The sequence below is a fragment of the Chlamydotis macqueenii genome, chromosome 2 (genome assembly GCF_036417535.1).
Source record: "Chlamydotis macqueenii isolate bChlMac1 chromosome 2, bChlMac1.mat, whole genome shotgun sequence".
Lineage (NCBI taxonomy): Eukaryota > Metazoa > Chordata > Aves > Otidiformes > Otididae > Chlamydotis > Chlamydotis macqueenii.
Window position 1 is genome coordinate 158,308,744 of NC_141557.1, and position 22,029 is coordinate 158,330,772.

General features: G+C 39.0%; 1 protein-coding gene across 1 annotated transcript in view; it reads right to left on the reverse strand.

The window, feature by feature from the left end:
* Positions 1–22,029, reverse strand: part of FAM135B (family with sequence similarity 135 member B) — a 194,181-nt gene that overhangs the window by 42,177 nt on the left and 129,975 nt on the right. The window contains exon 7 of the mRNA XM_086742651.1: positions 13,483–13,609. Coding sequence (XP_086598777.1) covers positions 13,483–13,609 — 127 coding nt within the window. The remainder of the gene's footprint in view (positions 1–13,482; positions 13,610–22,029) is intronic.

Here is a 22,029-nt window from a genome sequence, read left to right on the forward strand (position 1 = left end):
TATTTATGTCAGCCTGGAAGTACTGAAATATTAATGGCAATAAAAACAACAGATGAAGATTAACAGGCTGTGGTTTTATATAGTGGTTGTCATTTATAAAATCTGAACTGCCTCATAAATAAGTCAGTATCATTGCCTGTGTTTTACATTTCAGGAATCTAATGCTCCAAAAGATCATCTAGCAACTCTTTTCAGGTGGAGGCAGAGGGAGAGAACTGCAGGGCATCCTGAATTTGAATAGATATTTTCTTCCCTCAAACTGTACAAATGTTTCAGACATAATGACTTGGATTCTTCACCCAGTGGTAACTGCTGGCTCCAAGGAGCTGACAATCAATTCCAGAGCAGGTATGTGTCTGAGTCTAGTGTGAGCCTGGAAATCCTCTAACTTAGAGCAAAGGCAGGAACTGGAGGGACCTGAGATGGAAGTGAAGAGGTGGTGTCTTGGTTTAGCCCTGGTCACCACACAGTTTCTCACTCACTCTCCCCCTCCCAGAGAGATGGGGAAGAGAAACTGGGAAGAAAGGAAAACTTGTGTGTTGAGATGAAGACAGTTTACTGGAATAGCAAAGGAAAATTACAATAATAACAAATCATAACAAAATATAAGGATACCAAAATACAAAAAATGAACGATGCACAATTTCTCACCACATGATCTCCCATGACCAATATAGTCTATCCCGAGCAGTGATCACAGAAATGAAACCAAGCAGCAAGCAAAGGAGCGAGAGGGAGAGAGCTAGATGCCAGATGACTCCCACCCTGACCAACCCCCACTTATATACTGAGCATGATGTTTATGGTATGGAATACTCTCTTTGGCCGGTTTGGATGAACTGTTCTGGCTATATCCCTCCCAGCACCTGTACATTAGAGAGACCTGGAAAGCCAGACAGTGTCCTTGGTCTCATTAGCAACAACTCATAACATCAGCATGTTTGTCAACATTCTTCATATATGAAATCCAAAACACATCGGCTACTGAGAGGAAAATTAAATAGCACAATAAGCTATTAAACACAGTGAACTTCTATCATACAGTGTACACCAAACTGCTTGGCTCAGTGTTGCCTTCTGATGCACAGACCTAGAGAAAATGGTCACTCTAAAATTCTCTTTATTTAATAAAAGCAACAACGAGAGTCACAGCTTCCTATTTAGAAACGCCAGGCTCTATTAAATACTGCCAGTCACTGCCAGAGACAAAGTGACTTTAGGCTTGGATCTCTGTTCATGTATGACTGGAGCTACAGGAATAATTGATTTTACAGTTCAGTGCCCAAACTGGGAAAAAAAAGAACTTGTTAGGTTAACTTAGAAAAAAAAATATTTCCTTGTTCAGAGTGGAATGAAACATACCTCTTTTTTTTAATATATTTTTAATAGTGATTGCAAATTATCTTATTATTGTGGCTTCACATGTCAAAACTTTTCACTTAAGCACCATAATAGACCTTACACACCCTCTTAATATGGTACAGATACAGATTAAAACATATCTTAAAATCTTCTGTACATTGTGAAGCTAATAAATTTTGAAGACTATGTTCCAAATCTCTAGGTTGAGTAAAAGGTATCAGCTGGGAAGTTCTGGTACTTATGACCCTGGTGGTACAAAAATCATGCCCAAGTTATACATAGCAATAGCCTGAGTTAGGGAAATGTATTTGAAAAGAAACATGAGCTAATTGGTGCAGCATATTGACTATATATCAGCATTACCTATACGCTGAGCAGAAGGAAAAAGAGCCCACAACTAGCAAGTGTGGAATTTGGTGTGGACGTGGATCTTTTGATCTATGGAAAAATTAGATGGAGACATAAGACTGGAGTCTTACTCTGGAAGATTTATAATAAGAAATGGGAGGAGACGGATTTTTAGTTATTCCAAGGAGTAGTATTCTGTTTCTGTATCTATTTCTGACTGGTGTAAGACTTAAAAGTAAAAATATAATTTGCTTCTCAGATATCATTGAGATGAGTATGTTTGACATTTGTGTGGAAAGATTCAAAGGCAAAGACAGGGATCCTCCTGTCCAAAGACAGGAATATATAAAGAACTAGGCAAGATAAAATTTCAGAAAAGATACTAAAAAGATTACAAAAAAAAAGCAAATCTCACTTAAATGAGGTGATGAATTTCCTCATTTCTTGTTCAAATTTTGCAGAAAAGACCTTTATGAGTTTGACGCTGCTACAAGCAAAATCTTATTATTCAAGCATCATGCCTTATAAAATAAAAGATATTTCCTTTCCTTAGGGACTCTATAATTCAAAGAGGCTGGACAATTTAAAAAAAAAAAAAAAAGACAAAACAAGATCTCTGTACATTACAGCATTTTTCCTTATTCCCTGTCAAGCTAATGGCCTGAGCCTTCGCTCCGATCAAGATTCACTAGTATTATGGGGAACAACATCTACTGTCTTGCAACATGGCATGGTGACATCAAGAAACCAAGAAGGCTTGTGAATTATTTTAATAGAAAGAGTACAGGAACATAAGCCTCTTGGGATTTCTGATATGTTGTCATTCCTGCCTATGAACAGGATGTTTATGAATTGCACCATTTGCTTTTCAGACTGCTTCTGCAGGTGGCCAAGATTACTTTGAAGCCTGTCATTCTACTCCCACTGGCTTGGCTTCTGAAATTACTTTTACAATAGGTATTATCTGAAAATCACTTCCCAGTGGGCCATTTTAGTTCTTGATCACACTGAGATTCATAGGAAAGAAGGATATGGTGCCAACCGTGTCCACCTAAATCTACTTATTTGAGAGCTTTGCCCAGAATTCAGTGTAGATATCTGTATAATCAGAGCAGTTGCTGCATGCTGGCTAATTAGCTCTGTCTTCACAAATAGAGATAAAAATGAGAATAATCATAACACTATTTCTGATCTCTTCCTTAACTTGGTAAATTTAAACATTAGTAACACTGTCAAACAATGGCTAAGGAGGAAATATTTAGTTGTCATTTGGCAGTGACAAATTACTTCAACCTTTATGGGTTCATTTTTTAAAGTAGTCTGACATTTCTTTACTAAGGCAGATTTTTTTTTTATTTTATTGTTTCTTTCAGTCTATTACACAGCCACATAGTTACCAAGTAGGTTCCAATGAGTCATTTGCAGGTGGGAAGAAATCATGTCTCTATTGACAGCACTATTATTTTTTTACTATTATTTGCAAATCTTCTTGTATATTCTCCTCTTTCTACTTGGTTCATGATTGACTTCTCATTTTTCCCCAAAGATGTGGGCAAAATATGCTGGTTTGTATAGGCTCTGTCAAACTGGATCAGGACAGAAGTCCAACAACTTTTGTGTTTTGCAACCACAGTTAAGTATCAAGTACTCACTGAGGACACAGAGGTAAACAAAGAAAAGAAACCCCAAATCTAAGCCCTAGCAACTTCAGAAACTGCATGCCTTCAGGCAAAGTCTTCCTCAGATTGCCCAAATATTGATTTATGCCACGGCCCTCACAGTTCCCACACTTTCTGAACAAGGACTGTAGGAATTGTCAGTGCTGCCATTTTGCATAATTGTGGCAAACTCTACACAATTCACAGAAGCACCTTCCGGCAATATGTTATACCAGCTACCTTATGGCCTATAAAACTGGAGAAAACCCAAATCTTTTTGTTGGTTCTAAATATGCTATTTTTCAGGTTACCTGAATTTTCTCTGTTCTTGTATTGTGAAAAATAATTAACAGAAGATCTTTTGCAAGATCCTACTCCAAGGTTTGCTGTAAAATGAAGTAAGACAAATCAATTTCCATTCCTTTCCCACTTATTTTGCTGAAGATAATTCTGTGGCTCAGAGAGTTCCATCACACAGATAATTCAAGTTTTCAAAGTGATCTAATTAATCCTTTTTTGATTTTTTCCCTCTTAGCAATGTTTCAAAATCTGTTCTTTCTGGAGTATTACTTTATTTCAACCAATCACACCCCAGAATAATCATTTGCATCCTTGGTTACAGGCACCTTCCTTATTGCAAACAGTTATTCTGCACAAGTAATGCTCCGCTTCAGCCTAGGTGCTATATTGTTGGTCTGTTTTCTTTGATGTGGGGGGATGCTTTTGCTACCAGGAAACAGCTCAATGTCTAAAGCTGCCATTATGCTGCATTCCTGAAGTCTTCACTTATGACACTCTCAGGCAATGAATCATTTATAGCTCTTTCACATGCATGCAAACATACATCAAATTCCAAAGCCAATTATAAAATAATATACAGTCCTTTTTATCACTTCAGAAATCCATAATTTCTATTTTAACACTGAAAAAGAGTAATGGCTAATCAGAAACTTTCCTAGGTATGTTACTTTAAGGCAATTATATTAATTTACTATAATTTACTGCAACAAAATGGGGAACTTCTGAATAGCGGGAGCTGTATAAATTTGCATAAGTATCATATTTTCACAGGTTCATTTTCCTAGCCCAGTAGATACCTCCTGTATTATGCATAGTACTTATACCAGCTCTCAAGTAATTTACACTCAAAGACAATCAAATTTCATGAGCCATGAGTAGCTTACCATTTATTTGGCCAGCCATCATTTAATGATTTTAAATAAAATACTTCTAGGGAGTTTAGTAGAGGAGAAGAAGGTTTGACTGACAGCTCTGGAGAGGCAAACTGTATTTGTTTACAAAAGAGACACAATATGTAGAGCAGAAACAGGGCTTTACCACCCCCAGGAACAAGGCTGAACACTGCTTTGGAGGTACCTCCCTGTCCTGTCCAGGTCTTCACCCTTGCTTCTCACTAGCCAACTCTGTCTACCAATGCCTGGTAGACCTAAATCATAGAATCATAGAATACTTTGGGTTGGAAGGGACCTTCAAAGGTCATCTAGTCCAACCCCCCTGCAAAGAGCAGGGACATCCCCGACTAGATCAGGTTGCTCAGAGCCTTATCCAACCTGGCCTTGAACGTTTCCAGAGATGGGGCATCCACCACCTCTCTGGGCAACCTGTTCCAGTGTTCTACAACCCTCATTGTAAAAAAATTTTTCCTTATTGTTTAATCTAAATCTACCTCCCTCTATTTTGAAACCGTTACCCCTAGTCCTGAGCAACCTGATCTAGTTAGAGATCTTAGAATCAGAGAACAGTTAGGGTTGGAAGGGACCTTTAAAGGTCATCCAGTCCAACCCCCCTGCATGGAGCAGGGACATCTCCAACCAGATCAGGTTGCTCAGAGCCTCATCCAACCTGGCCTTGAGTGTTTACAGGGATGGGGCATCCACCACCTCTCTGGGCAACCTGGGCCAGTGTTCCACCACCCTTAGTGTAAAAAATCTTTTCCTTATATCAAGTCTGAATCTATCTCCCTCTATTTTAAAACTATCACCCCTTGTCCTATCACAACAGGCCCTATTGAAAAGTTTTTCCCCATCTTTCCTGTAGGCCCCCTTGAGGTTCTGGAAGGTCGCTATAAGGTCTCCCCAGAGCCTCCTCTTCTCCAAGCTGAACAGCCCCAACTCTCTCAGCCTGTCCTCACAGGAGAGGTGCTCCAGCCGTGTGATCATCTTTGTGGCCTCCTCTGGACACTGCTCCTTGCAGGGAGGTTGGACTAGATGACCTTTAAAGGTCCCTTCCAACCCCAACCATTCTATGATTCTATGAACTTGACAAGGAGGAAAAATCGTGGGAATAGGCTATTGGCCTTATCTGACTTACTAGAAATGAGAGTCTACAGATGAATGATACATCATGCTTCATGACACACGTAGCTATCCTGGGATAATACAGTGACTGAGTGATAGGATCAATGCACCAGACCCTATTCAAATCCTGTACTATGAAGCTGTGAACAGCAAAAGTAAACATTGTTGTAAAATCAGACTGACTGGAAGCTTGATTTCTGAAGGTTCATGCCAGTGAAAGAAGTAGTGTAAGTTCATATGCATATTGACTCTGTCTAACTTACCCTAGATAAATATTTAGACCCAGATTCTCACCTGAATATTCATATGCACCTTTCTTATTGATGCAAAGAGCTTCTTTGAAGTGTTACCCAATTCTGCCCCAAAATTATTTTTTTTGCCACTCATCAAAACACTCCAGTACAGACTCTGAACATGCAATTAAGTCAAATCAACTTGAAGGGAAGTTATCTAGTTCTGAAGAGCTTCTAAAATTCGTATCTTGCCATGAAGCTTCAAAAAATGCCTTACCTTTATTGGTTAAACTTTTCTCTAAAGTTAATCACCTCTGACTGGCAATATTTTTGAGAATCATAACACACAGACCCATCTCTATTCTCTTAGCCCATTTTTTTCTCTTTGTCATTCTGCTCAAACTTGTCTGATCCTCAGAGAACTCATGAGATCATTGGAGCCAGGGCAGTCATTTGTGCAGAAGCTAATGTTGCAGGGACTGCGCTTCTAAGTGTTCCTCTCAAGCACTGCACCAGAACTTATAATTCATACCAGCTGTGAAACTGAATCTTGGATCACTATGCCTGGCATAGTGGCTTTGAACAGAGGTACAGGCTCTGGCTGTCACTTGAAGATTTGTTTTCACAAAACAAGACAAAGTGGTTGGAAAAAAAAAGGAATATCTTTACTCATTCCCCAGTCCCCGAGCTACTGTCTGGGACACTTGCCAGTAGCAAAGAGTTAGGTTCCAGATGATGGATCTTGACTGTGCTGTTGTTGGCATTTGTGCTCCTGTTGGAAAGGCCGTCAACTCAGAAACTATGAGAGTTGATCAGGTCTCCTTTCAAGAACTCTCTCATCATCAGTCAGTGGGAATTATTGTAGTGTTCTTTAGGGCACGTGAAGATAATTTTTCAACAAAGTACCACTGGGAAAAAATACTGAGAAAAGAAAGACTGAATCATAGAGTGCTCTGTCAAAAGACAGAGAGCAGCCAAGTCCACTTCCTAAAGTGAAGAGTAGAAAAGTTGTTTCTGCTGCTTGTGCACTCATGGAAGAAAGAAAGAAACATCTGTCTCAAGCCCCCTTCTATAAATTTTCTCAAAAATCAATGCTGAAGTCTGTAGAAAGGGAAAACTTTTATTGAAAGAATGTCAGTCAAGTGAATGACTGTACAAACCACATCAGTGGATTTCAGCCCCAAAGTAAGAAATTATGGTGATGGAACCCAAATGAGTTCTTCAGTATATAATTCTAACAGTAGCTGTGAAAGAGAAATAAATTCTCCACGCTCAGTCTGATTTTTACTAGTCTACGGACAACTACTCTAAATTAGCCATAAAAATCTTCTTTTCAGTTATACAAGTGTATAAGTGTGATTTACTTTTTCCCAGTGATATGCGGAGAAACAGGGAGATTTGTAAAGAGAATGTAGCAGTTTGACTCTTTCCAATACATAAACACTTCAGAAAAATAGCAAAAAAAAATATATGACAAATTGAACTTCTTATGAAAGTTCTACAGGTTTTCAAAAGGAACCAATTATCAGTCCAATATAAGCAATTCATGAGGATCCACTACAGAAGTGAGTGACTGAGTGATGAGTGATTCACTCCATCATCGTTCTATCTGGAGTCTCACAAGAATCTCCAGATGATTTAATGACATTTTCATTGAACATCCACAGTTAAAAACTTGCAAAGCTTTTTCAATATCATGTTTTAGGCCTAATCTCAAATTAATCTTGATTTTGAACTCTATCATAATAGAGATCATTGTCTTGCTGTACCTTAGATATGCCAGATGAAAAAGTAAGAGCCACAGAAAAGAAACATGCCAATGATTAAAGGAACCAGTTATTGTCACATTATTAGTTACTATGTTTTCTGCTACAGCTAGGAAATCTTTTAGTTCTTTATAAAGATCAGCCATTTATCTTCAGGCAAACAAAGATTAAAGACTTCATCAGTAATTACCACAAATTGTGCCCTAAACGCACTGATTGAAGATGCTTGTCATTATACCTTATAAAGAACAGTATATCAGCTCTCTTTACTATTTCAGAATAATAATACGTTGGACATCTGCTGGAGTTCCAATCACAAGTAATCACCTTTTTGCACAGGCAAGACACTGAAAGAATCCTGTTCCTTTAAAACCACCACTGGGCTGCAAACAGGTTTTTTTTCAGGGCATACAATTCCCACAATCGATCCTACATGGGCTGTTCTCTGATGTACAACCTTCCTCTTTCAAGAGCAGAAAAAGTGAAGTATTGTGGTCAAAGAGCCATAACTATACAGAAGGAAGGAAAAATAAAACACGGATGACTCCCATCTGACATAAAAATGCGGGTTTGAATAATCTTTTGGTGTTAGGCTGAAACAGCCCAGGTTTTTCATATGTTGCTGAAAAGATGAAAACATTAGCAAACTGTCTGTGGAAAAGAACTCATATCATCAATGCAATTTTATGTGAATGACACTCCTAGTTCTTGTATTATGCCAGGCATAAATTTTCTGTCTTTTTGTGATAGCTACATCAATGCTAGATGGAAGAAGAACACTTCTTGTCAAACACCAGTGTCTTATTAATGGGAAGTCATATGATTAATCAATTTGGTTACTTATAAGTCAAATTATCTGCAGTGCAACTGCTATCCAAATGAAAATAAGATTACTGTGAGTACAATTTATTAATAAGCCCCAGTATGCCATTGACTCAACTTGATTATAACACAGCAGGCATGTGATGTACAACATTACAAAGACATTAAAACAACTCAGCAACAGTGGATATAAAAGAGGTGCATGGCACAGAGTAGGGCATAAAACTCCTGAAGAGTAAGTGACCATTCAATTTTCAGTTCTACAAGGAATATTTTCTTTTTATTTATTGAAGATGTAGGATTTGTAGATATTTTTCAGTGTCCATCTCTTAGGGCTGCTGAGATCACCTGAAAACATGAGTCAGTGTGACGTTCAGATACAGACCTTGTAACATCCAAAAACAACCCCTTGAACTTCCTCACAGGGAAAAGCAATTTAGCAAACCCGAAGGGGAATTCAGATGCCCCTGAGGGAAGCCAGTCACACACAGATCATGAGTCTGTTTCATCCCCCTAGATCTCCCAAGCCTGCAGTATATATGGTCCTATATTGAACATCTTGTTAAATGTACTGTGATATATATTCCCTGTGAGTACAGGTTATGGGCTGAGGAGAGCTTGAGAAACTACTAGCACATTTTCTTATTCTCTACTAGTTTTTTTTTGGCCACAAAAAACATCTTCCTTCATATTTATCTAATAACAAAAAAAAATATTTCAATAAGAAATATCTTAGTTGTCTTAATTGTGCCTGAAAGGAAAACTGCAGTATAGATAGAGAAAAAAAATATTAGAGAGGGAGGGAAGGAGGAATGTAGAAAGAGAAGATTCCTCTTTGCTGGGGAGATGACTGGGAATAGAGTGGAAGACTTCAAAAAAATCAGCAAGGCTTAAATAGGATTAATTATTATAACTACTCTGCTAAGCCAAGAGATGAGGAAACTGTCAGTGGTGTTCAGAAGTCGCTTGGAGAGAGTCAGGGAAAATGCACGTGTACAGTCCAAAGCTGCTGGCATTTAATTAGTCTCCGCACTGAGAAGTCAGAAGTGCAGAACAAGGACCCTTCAGGATCTGTCGTTAAGCAGTGGCACCTCAGCAGACCAAGCACAGAAGATTAGCTCAAGAAGCGGCAACAGAAGCTGATGATTGATACAGGCTTTCTTTAGAAATGAAGGCAGATACTTGTGTTTTCAGTAAGGAAAAAGCAAATCAACTACATAAACTAGATGAGAATTTGCACAGTCAATCTATAAGCCTAAAAAGAAAATTAGCTGTCTGATGCACCTGTGTTTTATGAGGAAGAAAGAGGTAAAATGGGATGTATGAGTTAGAGATAACACATCACAATAAGAGTCCTCTACTCTATATTCAAGAGATCTCTGAAAAGCATGACTTAGTAGTACTAAAATCAGATTTCACCACAATTCTGGCTTTCCTGAGGACTTAGCACTACTGTAAATCCAGTCACTACTCTACTGAAGCTGTGTGTTCAAATCTTGCCTGAACCATGAGTTATGGATTGACCTAGGCTAGCTGTCAGGTGCCCACCAAACCGCTCTATCACTCACTCCCCTTCTTCAATAGGACAGAGGGAGAAAAATACAACAAAAAGCTCATGGGTCAAGTTAAGGACGGGGAGATCCCTTGTCAATTACTGTCACAGACAAAACAGACTGCACTTGGGGGAATTAATTTAATTTATTACCAATTAAACAAAGTAGAATAAGAAATAAGGATAAATCTAAAAACACTTTCCTTCAGGGCACAGCCAAGTGCTCCAGCATGGAGTCCTCCACAGGCTGGAGTGCGACAATCTGCATCACCATGGTCTTCACCACAGGCTTAAGGGGAATCTCTGCTCCAGCAACTGGAGCACCTCCTCTCTTCTTTCTTCATTGACCTTGGTGCCAACATAGTTGTTTGTCTCTCATTTTCTCACTCTTCTTTCTCACATCTTCCGCACAGCATTTTTTACACTTTCTTAAATACGTTATCACAGAGGTGTGACCAACATCACTGATGGGCTCAGCTTTGGCCAGCAATGGGTCCATCTTGGAGTGGGCTGAAATTGTCTCTGTCTAACATGGGGGCAGCTTCTGATGTCTTCTCACAGAAGTCACTCCTGCTCCCATCCTCCTCTGCTAGCAAAACCTTGCCACATAAACCCCACTACACCATGCCACTAGTCCATTTACTGAGTATGGTGACACTAGTGAGGGCATACGTTTGTGAGCCAGACTGCTTCATGACTTTGTAGAATTTACACCAAAACTATGAAATTGAATAAGCTGCAGAGTTAGTTAAGTTCCTCAGACACAGTGAAACACTAATTCGCTGGAGTTTTAAGCCATGCATCTCCTAGACTTAGAGGAAAAGTGTGCAATAAGAATGATTTAGAGTCTCTATCCATTACAAGTTTCTGTTCAAATTGAAGCATTCTGGAAAAATAATCTGTCTGCAACTGCCAAGGGAAAAGCTCTTTCTGGTTTATTCACTAGAGGTAAACCTCAAATAATGAAAGTCTCAATTGTTTGCAGTCTTACAGAGAACTGAACAGTCAGATTTGGTTCCCTAGAAAAGACATCAGAGGGAAGACACTTGCACAGGAAATGCATCTTAATAGCTTAAGCCTGGAGACTTCTCAGATCAAGGAAAAAACAGAAATGTACATGAAAAGTAGAAGGATCCAAACTCGGCTTTGCAGAGATCAAAAAAAAAACCAAAACAAAACAAACAACAGGACAGACCAATATTAACTGCTTTTCAGCATTTTACAATACAAAAAGAAACTAATAAAAGTATCTTCAGAATTCATTTGCCCATGTCCTGCTGCCCAGTGAAGCTTTGTCTGCCTTGAAGAGAAGATATATTTATTGTTCTCACTTAGATTTAACCAGTTACATCAAATCAGAGTAGCTTAGCAGCAAAAATACAGTGTGGTGCATCTCAAGTTAAGTTATTTAACAGTTGCTAATTTGGACATGCAGTAGGCAAGGTCCAATCTATTTATATATATTATAAAGTGAGTAGAGAGATCTGCAATTTTCGTCTAATGAAAAGGGTAGGATCCACTCTTATGCCCACTGATGGTGATTGCAAAATTTCCCAAACTTGGACATGTCTACAGTCCAGTTGAAGTTACATTTAAGAAACATATTTAAACAACCTGGAATAAAATCTACAATTTTGTAAAGGGAAGTAAACTTGACTGAATTCAAAGCATTGCAGCACTGTAAGAAATAATATTACTCCTCTTCCTTCAGTCCCTTGTGGCTTGATTTAAATTCCCAAATAAATCAGCAGTCATTCACAAGGCCCTCACTTGAAGTTAGGTTTAGCCCCCATAGCTGTTTCTTTTTTTGATTTTTTTTTCTGGATTTTTACTCTTTACATTAAACCAAGAGAAATAGTCTTCGCTCATTATCATACATCGTGGGTAGCATATGCAAAAAGGCCATCACAATCTATTAAATTAAAATACTCAGATTAAGAACAGATGTCATGACTTATAGAGGTTTCTGAGGCTAAAAAAATGCACATCTGACCACGTGGAGGTGGAGCATGCTTGTTTGCTGTGTGACATTATGATAACCTGCAGGGTAGCAGAGTCCTAAAGCCAGTTCATGATAGAGTGCTTTCATTTTGGTATGTAATAGGTCACCTGCTAGGATAATAATTATGCTGTCATTAAAAAAAAAAAAAAAGGGGGGAAAAAAGCCTATCAAAGACTAGTCAACGGGGATAGGTAGAAAATAGTGTTTGCAGCTAAGGAAAACATTTGGGAAGGAAATAAGGTTTCCTAATCACAGCAGACTAAGATTTTTCCATGGAGAGTAAACGGAAAAATGGAAACAAAGAGTTAGCCTTTCCATTCATCTTCTGACAACAGAGATTTGTCCAGAGGATAATGAAAAGTAGGAACCACTCTCCAAAGAAGCCTCTCTCTTGTGTGATGCACACAGATGTACAGAGATTAGTCTACAAAGACAAACATCTGAATCAGTTATTTAAATTTATATGATGTGACGGTCTACCAGAGAGGCAGAGGTTGAGGTCAGTTTGTTTGCCAAAAGCATACAATGACCCAATGGTTTGGGTAGCAGCCTCAGGCCAAACATTCTCTCAGCCTGAGTTAATTCCCTGGTTGTTCTGCATCAGCCGCTCTAGGCTAGCATATTTTTAATATTTATACAGAACAGAACAGCTTTGACAGGAAAGGTTGAGGGAAGCTGAGGGCAGCATGTTAATCAGAATCCTTGAATCAGGATTTCCTAACAAGTTAATGAGTCTAGGTCAAGTTTCTAGAGCTGAGGAAACATTTCTGACAAAAAAAAAAAAAAAAACACTTCAAAGCTAGCATTAAAAAAAAAAAAACCCACACAAAAACCACCACCAACAAAAAACCCAACACCCAATTAATCATTATTTTCCAAACAAACAACTTTGTATTAAAATTGCACAACAAACTCTTCTCTTCACCTGCCGTAAGTAATAGGATCAAAGGCATACACTAACTATGGGACTTGCCTTGGGTAAAGCAACGTGCATAACAGCCCATCACCAGCACACACAAAAGTCAATACTCCAGACACAAACCTGTCCTTCACAAATCCTTGATCCTCAAGTCCTCTGGCTGTTGAACATAAGACCTGAAAGTAATGATCTTTTACTGAATAATTAATTTCACCTTATAGCAGACACCTGCTTAGGTGGATCCTGCCTTAAAAGTGTCTTTGCCAATCAGGGATATATCTATACATCTTGAACTTTTCTGAAATGGGTCATATAGGTGGAGGTTGAACACCCAGGAATTCTATATCCAAGTGCCAGGTGGTTCAAGTAGAAATATTTGAAGGGTTCTTCTTCCAACAAAATCCCTCTACTAGAAGTAAAAAGTAGGGCACATTCTTCTCAGATAATGTGGACACTCTGTGTGACCAAATTGAAGTAAGACATCATTGTTCATCCTCCTTACCTCTGAAGAAGTGGGTTTGCAGTAGCCAGCTCCAAACACTAGATTTTCTAATGACATACTGGACTGGTCTGGTCCCGCCTCTGGGTTGCCTTTACCAAGCCATGATCCTTTCCCTGGACGAGCAAAACTAATAGAAGAAAAATTGAGAAGAAAAATAATCAGAGCAGCATTGTTAGAGAAGAGTCATTGTTGCCCCACTGTTATTTCCTTGCTTAGAAAATGTTTGCAATTTTGGTTTTGGTGGTGAGGGTTTCTGCTTTTATTTATATCAAGCTTACACTCTAAGTCCACGTTTCCCTTTCAAAATGAATATTGTTCAGTATGCACTAGCTTAAATGATGCAAATGGAGTTTGCTTTCTTGGCATTCAGTCCAATGGCTTGACTGTTATCTTTAACTTAGTCCTTTCTCTATTGCCTTACAGATCTTTTTTCCAGTATAATGTCTCAGCAATACAACCTTTCCATCTATTCACATGGATAAGACTCTTATCCAACTTCTCGCGATCTTGCATCTTGATTGATGCAATATCTTCCTCTCTGTCTTTAACCATATCACCCTTCCTCTTTGAATTGTGCATGATCTCTCTTCACTATCAATATTTTTTATACCTCATCCCAATCTTTTATTACAGATTGGAAGTTTAGATCCCATGTCTCACAGTCCCATGACACAAGCTTCCAATACCAAAATGAAAAGATTTCAGCCCAGAAACTGCATTTCCTTTTGCTAGGTGCAGTCTATCCATTTGGGTTGTGTTCTCTCATACCCAAGTGCAACATGAATTCGCTGTTATCCAAATTCTTCCTCAAAAATTTGAGAGTATTTAAGTTAGTTTAGTGTTGAGGTCATTATGTCCCAGTGCAGACTGTTACGGTCACAGTGTTCACTTTTGACCCTATCTCTGTATCTCCTGTCTTATGGCATGAACCCATTAAGAGTGGAACATCTTGTTTGGATTCTACTCAGCACTGAGCCCACCATAGTCCTCATGTGTAGCTAGGGCTCTTACTCTGGATTAATCTGAGCAAATGTCTGCAAGTCAGTTAATGATGTAGGCTGCTTTTATATTTGCTGGAGAGGAATCGGCATTTCCAGGGTATGAGTCATCTCTTTCTGAAGTAGTGATGTCAAATAGGTCAGATGAATTTCACCCTCTAAGTGCTTATTTTCTACTGTGGACTATAAAGAGAGGCTAGGACGACTGCCTCATAAACAACTGAAGTTAGGTGAGGTAAAGCCCACATGTGCTGTGCATAAACTACATTGAGATTTCAAGAGAGAAATCAGGCTACTTGTGGTGAACACAATGAGCCAAATTACTGAGTTTAAATGGTGATGCAAGCAACCATAATTGTTCTTTAAAAGTATGTAGGCAAAGACGGATTTGAAATAAAGAACTCCAGAGAAAAAAGAAAAACACATTCACTGTTCATACTCAGTGCAGAGGTAACGCCACTGACTTTGTGCTACAGCTTTCAGACTGGGATCACCATCCACAGGCACCTGATGCCCAGCCAGTCATCCCAAATTACATCATACCCACGAGATGTGTTCTCCTTGAAAGAACAAAAGCTTCCAAGGTAGGGACCATAAAAAAAAAAACCAAACATTTTAAAACCATAATGTTCCAGAACTAAAAGCCACAGGGCGGTACCATTCATTCTGCCAAAATTTTCCAATCTGAGGGTATTCCTCTATGTAGATATGTATCATGTGGCCACATCAGCTCAGATCAGCGATAATTCATGGATATCTACACCTCATTAAGTTTTAAGGACAGATAAGAGTCCTGGCTGCTGTACAGAAACAGAGAACAAAAGAAAATATGCTTATGCTAAAGACACAAGAGAGTTTCAACAATACTTGTTATCACCCAGATAACGGAGGTTCTGATGCATAGGGAAACTCAGCGATGTGTGCAACATCAGAAAAAGAATCTCAGGAAAAATTAGGAATTGGACTAGTTTCAGAAGGTTAATCACAAAACCCTGCCTCACCTCGAAGTCAAAACTGCTGCTTGTTATAGATCACCTAGCATTCATATATTGATAAAAAGGACATCCAGTAAGGGGGAGGATGGTGTAGAAAACCTTAGCATATATCTGGCCTTGCTTATGTATGTAGTAATTTATGTGATCCAAGAAATTTCCAGCTGGCTGCTTCTAAGCAGCATGAAGTCTTTCCTAGATGCAACATTTAAGACAAAAATGAATAAATAAACTAAAGTAATTTCAAACAGCCAAGAGATAAACATTGCTCTGAATAATTTCAGCTGTTATTGGATGATGTTGTCTACCCTGGTCTGCTGGAGAGGCTCAAGAAGCAGAAATAAAAAATGATTGCTGTGGTATCAGAGAGAGAAGCTTAAACAAATGTTGCCTGCACACACAAAAAAAAACCCCTCCTAATTTGAATATTAGCAAAGCTTTCGAAGGTTTTAACGGAGAGAAAAGCACTTTTTAAAGCCTTTTTTATTTATTTATCTTTTGCTTTTAGAGCAGAGAAGGGATTTTAATCTGTTGGTTTTATGGAAATTTATTTCACATAGCACTGTAAAACAAAAACCTTTTTTGGGAAACCTGCCAAAATGTTGTCTATCTGTTAAGGGAATGTTTAACTGGAAGGCTTACAAACTGCTGAGGTTCCCTTAATGCTTTCTGAAGTACATAATACTTGAAGGCAATTTTTATTAGCAATAACAGGTTGATTTCCTAAATTTTTTTTTTTTTTAAATGTATTTCTTTTTCCCAATTATTCCTGCAACCATGCTCATTTGTATGACTTTTGAATCTTGGTTACTTACATGTCCATTTGGACCATCTATTTAATAGCATTGATTTAGTATCAATATTTAGATCCTCATCCTGTATGTTAACCTTAGCTTTTATTTGGAGTCAGGATTAAAAAGATCAATAGAGATAATGTGTGCATGTCCTAGAGAATTAACATGTATGCAGAATTATTAATATTTTCAGTGAAAGAAAGATTTTTTTTTTGCTTTTTGTTTTTAGCTGTTTTTGATTATCTTAGCCATGAGACATCTTAATTCTTCAGAGGAGCCTCATAGTTCTTATAGCAGCCATCTACGGACACATACTATAGTAAGCGGCCTTGAAAAGTCCATTTTCTTTTTCCTGTGGTATAGCCTGCAAGATACCAGCATTCAAAATTTAAGAACTTTCTGCCTCAGAAGTTATATCAGGCAATTATTTCCAGCAGCCATGGTTACCTTCTATGAATTTCTGTCCATGCCATTTTGATTTATACTTTCGACCTGTGTAACATCTTTTGGAATGAATTGCACACTGTAGTATGTGCTCCGCTTTGTTTGTTTTGAACCTGCTGCTGGAGAATTGAATGTGGCACCTCTTAGTTCTTCTATGGCACAAAATATTAAATAATCATACCCTGTTTTTTATCTTCTGTGGACACTTCTCTAACATATAAATGAGATGACAGTTCCCTAGTATAAGAAATGGATTGGCTCTGATAAATGTTAATTCAGATAGGCTATTGAAGTAATTCAGAATAAATGCTTTAGGTCAGTTTAACAAAACATAATATTCTCTTTGACATTAAGCTGGCACAAAATGAAAAAAAAAAAAATTAATTTTTCATTCACTGTTTTTCTTTTCAAAATGAAGACCTTTTGGGACTTTTTAGTAATCAAAACTTAGTATCTTCATTAATTGTAGTTTTCAGTAGAATGAGGGAAAAAAAAAAAGAGATTGTGATCTGAATATTGCTTGGGGAAAAAAAATATCTTGCACTATATGAAATCGTCAAACTGTAAAAAATCAATCAAACAGAATAGCAAACAACCATGACATATCTAAAGAAAAGAAATTATAATCTTGTGGCAGAACAAGGAGTGGAAGTTCAGGAAATGAACTTGCACCCCATTTAGGCCAGATCTTATGGAGAAATAATTTCTTTTTCCCTCAGTTCCTTATGCACAGAATATTAGTGATTTGAAAAATATAAATGAGTCCCATAGAAATAACACACCTCAGAATCAAACCCTCACATTCTCCACTGACAGCACTGTTTGCATTTCCCCAGGAACTTCCTTGTAACTCCCACAGATCAGGAAAGATGTAATGCTCAACACTGATTTCCTTCAGTGTTTTAACTCAAAACTTTAATATAGCTTTTGGCAAATTATTACTGGCATGTGGCCACAGAGTACATGGATGATCTGTTATTTATTTTTGAGAATAATATGTGGATATTTACAGATCGTGCTCCTTCAGACATGTTTCTCGCTTAACAAGGAGTTTCACTAAGGTTATAGTCAGTGACTGCAAAATATTCTAAGCTTCTTGGGTAAAACTGATAAGATTTATTAAAATAAAATTTGTAATGAAAATATATCTCTCCCTAGATCCCAAACAAAGTCAGTGGAGGAATCTGCTTTGAAATCTTTACCGATTTTGATTGCTGGAACATACTGATTTATTTGTCCTGAACTTAACCTTAGTTGCTATAAAACTTGAAAGCAGGTAAAGTCATGTGGTGATATTTATTTGGTTTTGGGTAGAGATTTTTTTTTTTCTTTGCTTTTTGAGTATGGGGTTTATTTTTAAAGTTTGACTCAGGAATAGTCAAGTTTTCTTATGTGACTTCTCAGCTGGTAGCTCAGGAGAATGGCATGTCAAAGTGGAGGTTTATCTTTGCAGATAGGTAAAAAACAGTAACAAATAAAAGAAAATTCAAAGAAGAGATCAACCAGTTATCATGCAAGAGTTCTTAGAGGAAAAAAATATAAAATATTATTCTTTTAATAAAGATATTATGGAAGTAATAGCACTTTACTGCATAAATATGCCATTTTCTTTCTACAGATTAATTTATTTGCAAATAGGATGGAGAGGGAAAATAAGTCATGCACTTTACTACCCAGGATTACATCTGTGGCAGTTTCAGATAGAAGCTGCCCATAAGTAGGTGCCAGCTACACTTATAATTGTAGAAAAATTGACCTGCATAGGCTGCACCCAGATTCAAGACACATAAGGTAGTACAGTGTGTGAATCACATATAGATACATCAGTCATGCTTTTGAGGAACAGGAGGATGCCTGGGAATAAAAGAATTTAGACAAGATAAAATTGTTCAAGGATGCCCAGGGCTGGCCTGATTCCTTGGTGCAGTGGAGCAGAACAGAACCAGGTCAGGGCCGAAACCTTTAAATACTCCGTGTCCCTTTGATTCTGTTTCCTCTTCAAAGAGCAGAACAAGCTCTAGGAACTGAAAAATTCAGTCTGTGACCTGGTTTCTCCACCTGCAAAATTTGTATATTATTTCCCCATCTCAGATGCCAGCAAGATTTCCTGTTTCTCACACAGTGATTTGGGTGTGAGCAATTAAGAATTGTTAATAAGTAAAATCCTGAACTTCTACTTTGATTTTCATATAGGCATATGTATGAAAGTGGGGAAGAGAAGAGAAAGTTGAGGAGAATCCAAAAAGTTCAGGAAATTAAACTCCTTACTTGTGCAAACAAGAGAAAACAGGTTTGCTAACTGCCTATGACAAAAGATCTTGGCTATCTTCAGCAATTTCAAGTCTTGGGTTTTTTTCCCCCCCTCCTTGGTGTTTGGTTTTTTTTTTTTCTTTTCCCCAGGTTGAAAATGTTTTCAGCTGAAGCCCAAGAGCTAAAGTAAGTCTTCAGATGCTGTGGTCATTGAGAGAGCTACATTCTGCACAGTCCTTAGACAAAGTGTGTCTTTGGGGAGACCAGTCTGTACAGATAGTAGCAGTCTGGTGCTGAAACACAGCTCTTACATCTCCAAAAACCTTTCAAGGGAAGAAAGTATAAATCATCTGAAGTCATTGGATAAACTTTCAGTAGAAGACATGCCTACCAGATCCTATTGTCCATGCTGCTTGACAGAAAATATGACATACAGGGCATTGCCTTCAGCATCAGAAACTATGCATGGGAGGGAAACTCTGTACTCAGGTACTTGTTTCAGAGCTTATTTACAAGTTATATTTTTACTTATAAAGAGTAGTATATGCTAACTCCTCTTGGGAAGGAATGGTGCAGAGGTCGATGGAATTAATGAAGCAGGTAACCATGTTTCTTGCTGTTGCTTCCTCAATGAGTCCAATATGAGAAAGGGACTGAACCTGCAGCATGTCTGAGACTATGCAGACCTGTGAACCGTAGAGATGGATGTATCCCTTTGGGAAAGGCAGAAATATTTCTTGAATTCTGAACTATGCTGGAGCAAAGTGCTTTTTCTAACAGCTGGTGCTGGGCTAATAGCTGCTGGTTCCACTTATATACTGGACCAGTTGTGAAGCCAGTGACAGGGAGAAGGGAGAAGGGAGAAGTCAACGCCTCAGGCCAGAAACCAAACTGATCTATCCAAACCAGAAAACTGGATTCCAAAAGCCCAAAGTCCTCCTCACTTTCCTCCTGCAGCCGTCTTCTCACATTTAACCTCTGGAGCTTAGGTAAGAGAATAAAAAAAGGTACTCGAGCAATTTGTCAAGGCCAGTGTATTCAGCAAGGGAGTACTCTCAAGCCTGAACATTGTTCACTTTTTCTGTTTAGCTTTTGGAAGACTTGCTGGGATCATCTCTCATCCTGGGTAAAATGAGGTCACGAGAGGCAAGCTCTTTACTTTTCCATGTTAGAAGAGACATGCCAGCCAATTCCTGTTCTAGATTCTCCTCTGTTTCTCTCACATCCTAAATGTCTGAAAATACTGCTCCATGATCTGCAGCTGCCAAAAGCATTCACTGAAGACACCACCGCCCTGCACAGCAGCTGTCACTGCAGGAGAGCAAGGGGCTGGGGTTTGCAGCAGCACAGCTGGAGCCCTGTACTTTGCAAGCAGTGCTGTGACAACGTCCTGCTGTGTCTGGCAGAAGGGTTTGGATGCAGAGCAACACGCAGGTGAAGGGAACAGTGTTTTGGGTTGAGACAATAGCTATCGCAACCACTGCAACCTACATCCCTGTTATCCATTGTTTCTGCACTCCTGCCTGGAAAACCAATGTTTTGGATTTGGCCCTGAGTGGTCCAGCTTCCCCAGCCACTTCTGGGGTGTCTTTTAGAGAAGTCAAAGAACTCTAAAGGTCAAAATAAGAATTCTTAAACAAGCTGTGGTTCTGTGCTCCATAAGTATAAGTCAAAGCCACTCAGAGTCCCCTCTGCAGCAGCATTCCAGAGGTATGCAGGTGCACAAAGTACTAAGAGAGGAAGTGATCCAAGCCCCAAAGCATCCCACCGTGCTCGTGGTCATCCAAAATCTAGACCAAATGTGATTGCTGTAGAGATAACAGAGGTGGAGGTAACTAGAATCATATTATCATAGAAAAGGTAGAACTGGAAGAGACCTTTAAAGGTCATCTAGTCCAACCCCCCTGCAAGGAGTAGAGACATCTCCAACCAGATCAGGTTGCTCAGAGCCTCATCCAACCTGGCTTTAAATGTTTCCAGGGATGGGGCATCCACCACCTCTCTGGGCAATCTGCTTCAGTGTTCTACAACCCTCAGTGTAAAAAATCTTTTCCTTATATCTAGTCTGGATCTACCTCCCTCTATTTTAAAACCATTACCCCTCGTCCTATCACAACAGGCCCTCCTGAAAAGTGTCTCCCCATCTTTCCTATAAGCCCTCTTCGGGTATTGGAAGGCTGCTATAAGGTCTCCCCAGAGCCTCCTCTTCTCCAAGCTGAACAGCCCCAACTCTCTCAGCCTGTCCTCATAGGAAAGGTGCTCCAGCCCTCTTATCATCTTTGTGGCCTCCTCTGGACTCTCTCCAACTGATCCATGTCCTTCTTATTTTGGGGGCTCCAGAATTGGACACAGTACTCCAGGTGGGGTCGCACCAGAGTGGAGTAGACGGGTAGAATCACCTCTCTCAACCTGCTGGCCACATTCCTTTTGATGCAGCCCAGGATGCGGTTGGCCTTCTGGGCTGCAAGGCTGCACTGTCAGCTCATGTTAAGCTTCTTGTCCACAAGCACATCCAAGTCCTTCTCCTCGGGCTGCTCTCAATCCATTCTCCACCCAGCCTGTATTTGTACCTAGGATTGCCCTGACCCATGTGCAGGACCTTACATTTGGCCTGGTTGAACTTCATGTGGTTGGCACGGGCCCACCCTTCCAGCCTGTCAAGGTCCCTCTGGATGGCATCCCTGCCCTCCAGTGTGTCGACCACACCACACAGCTTGATGTTGACTGCAAGTCTGCCTCATCACCTTCCTACCCAGCCTCTCCTCTCCTTAGTAAATGCTTAAAGCCATTAGAAGCTGCCATGAATTGTGACTCCATTAAAAAGCTGAGGGTTATACTCTTTAGAGAAGCTGAACCACAACATTTCCACCCAGAATCCTGCAAAGGATTCCAGAAACACGAATTTCACTCATTCTCAGTTTGGTGAAGGCTTCAAAGTATCAAATCTAATGTAATATTTATTATATAAGAATTATTAAACAGGACAAACATCAATATAAAAATGTTCAGTTGTCAAAAAATAGGAGGTAATGAAGGCACCCTGGCAAGGTTGCCCAACAGGAGCCATTT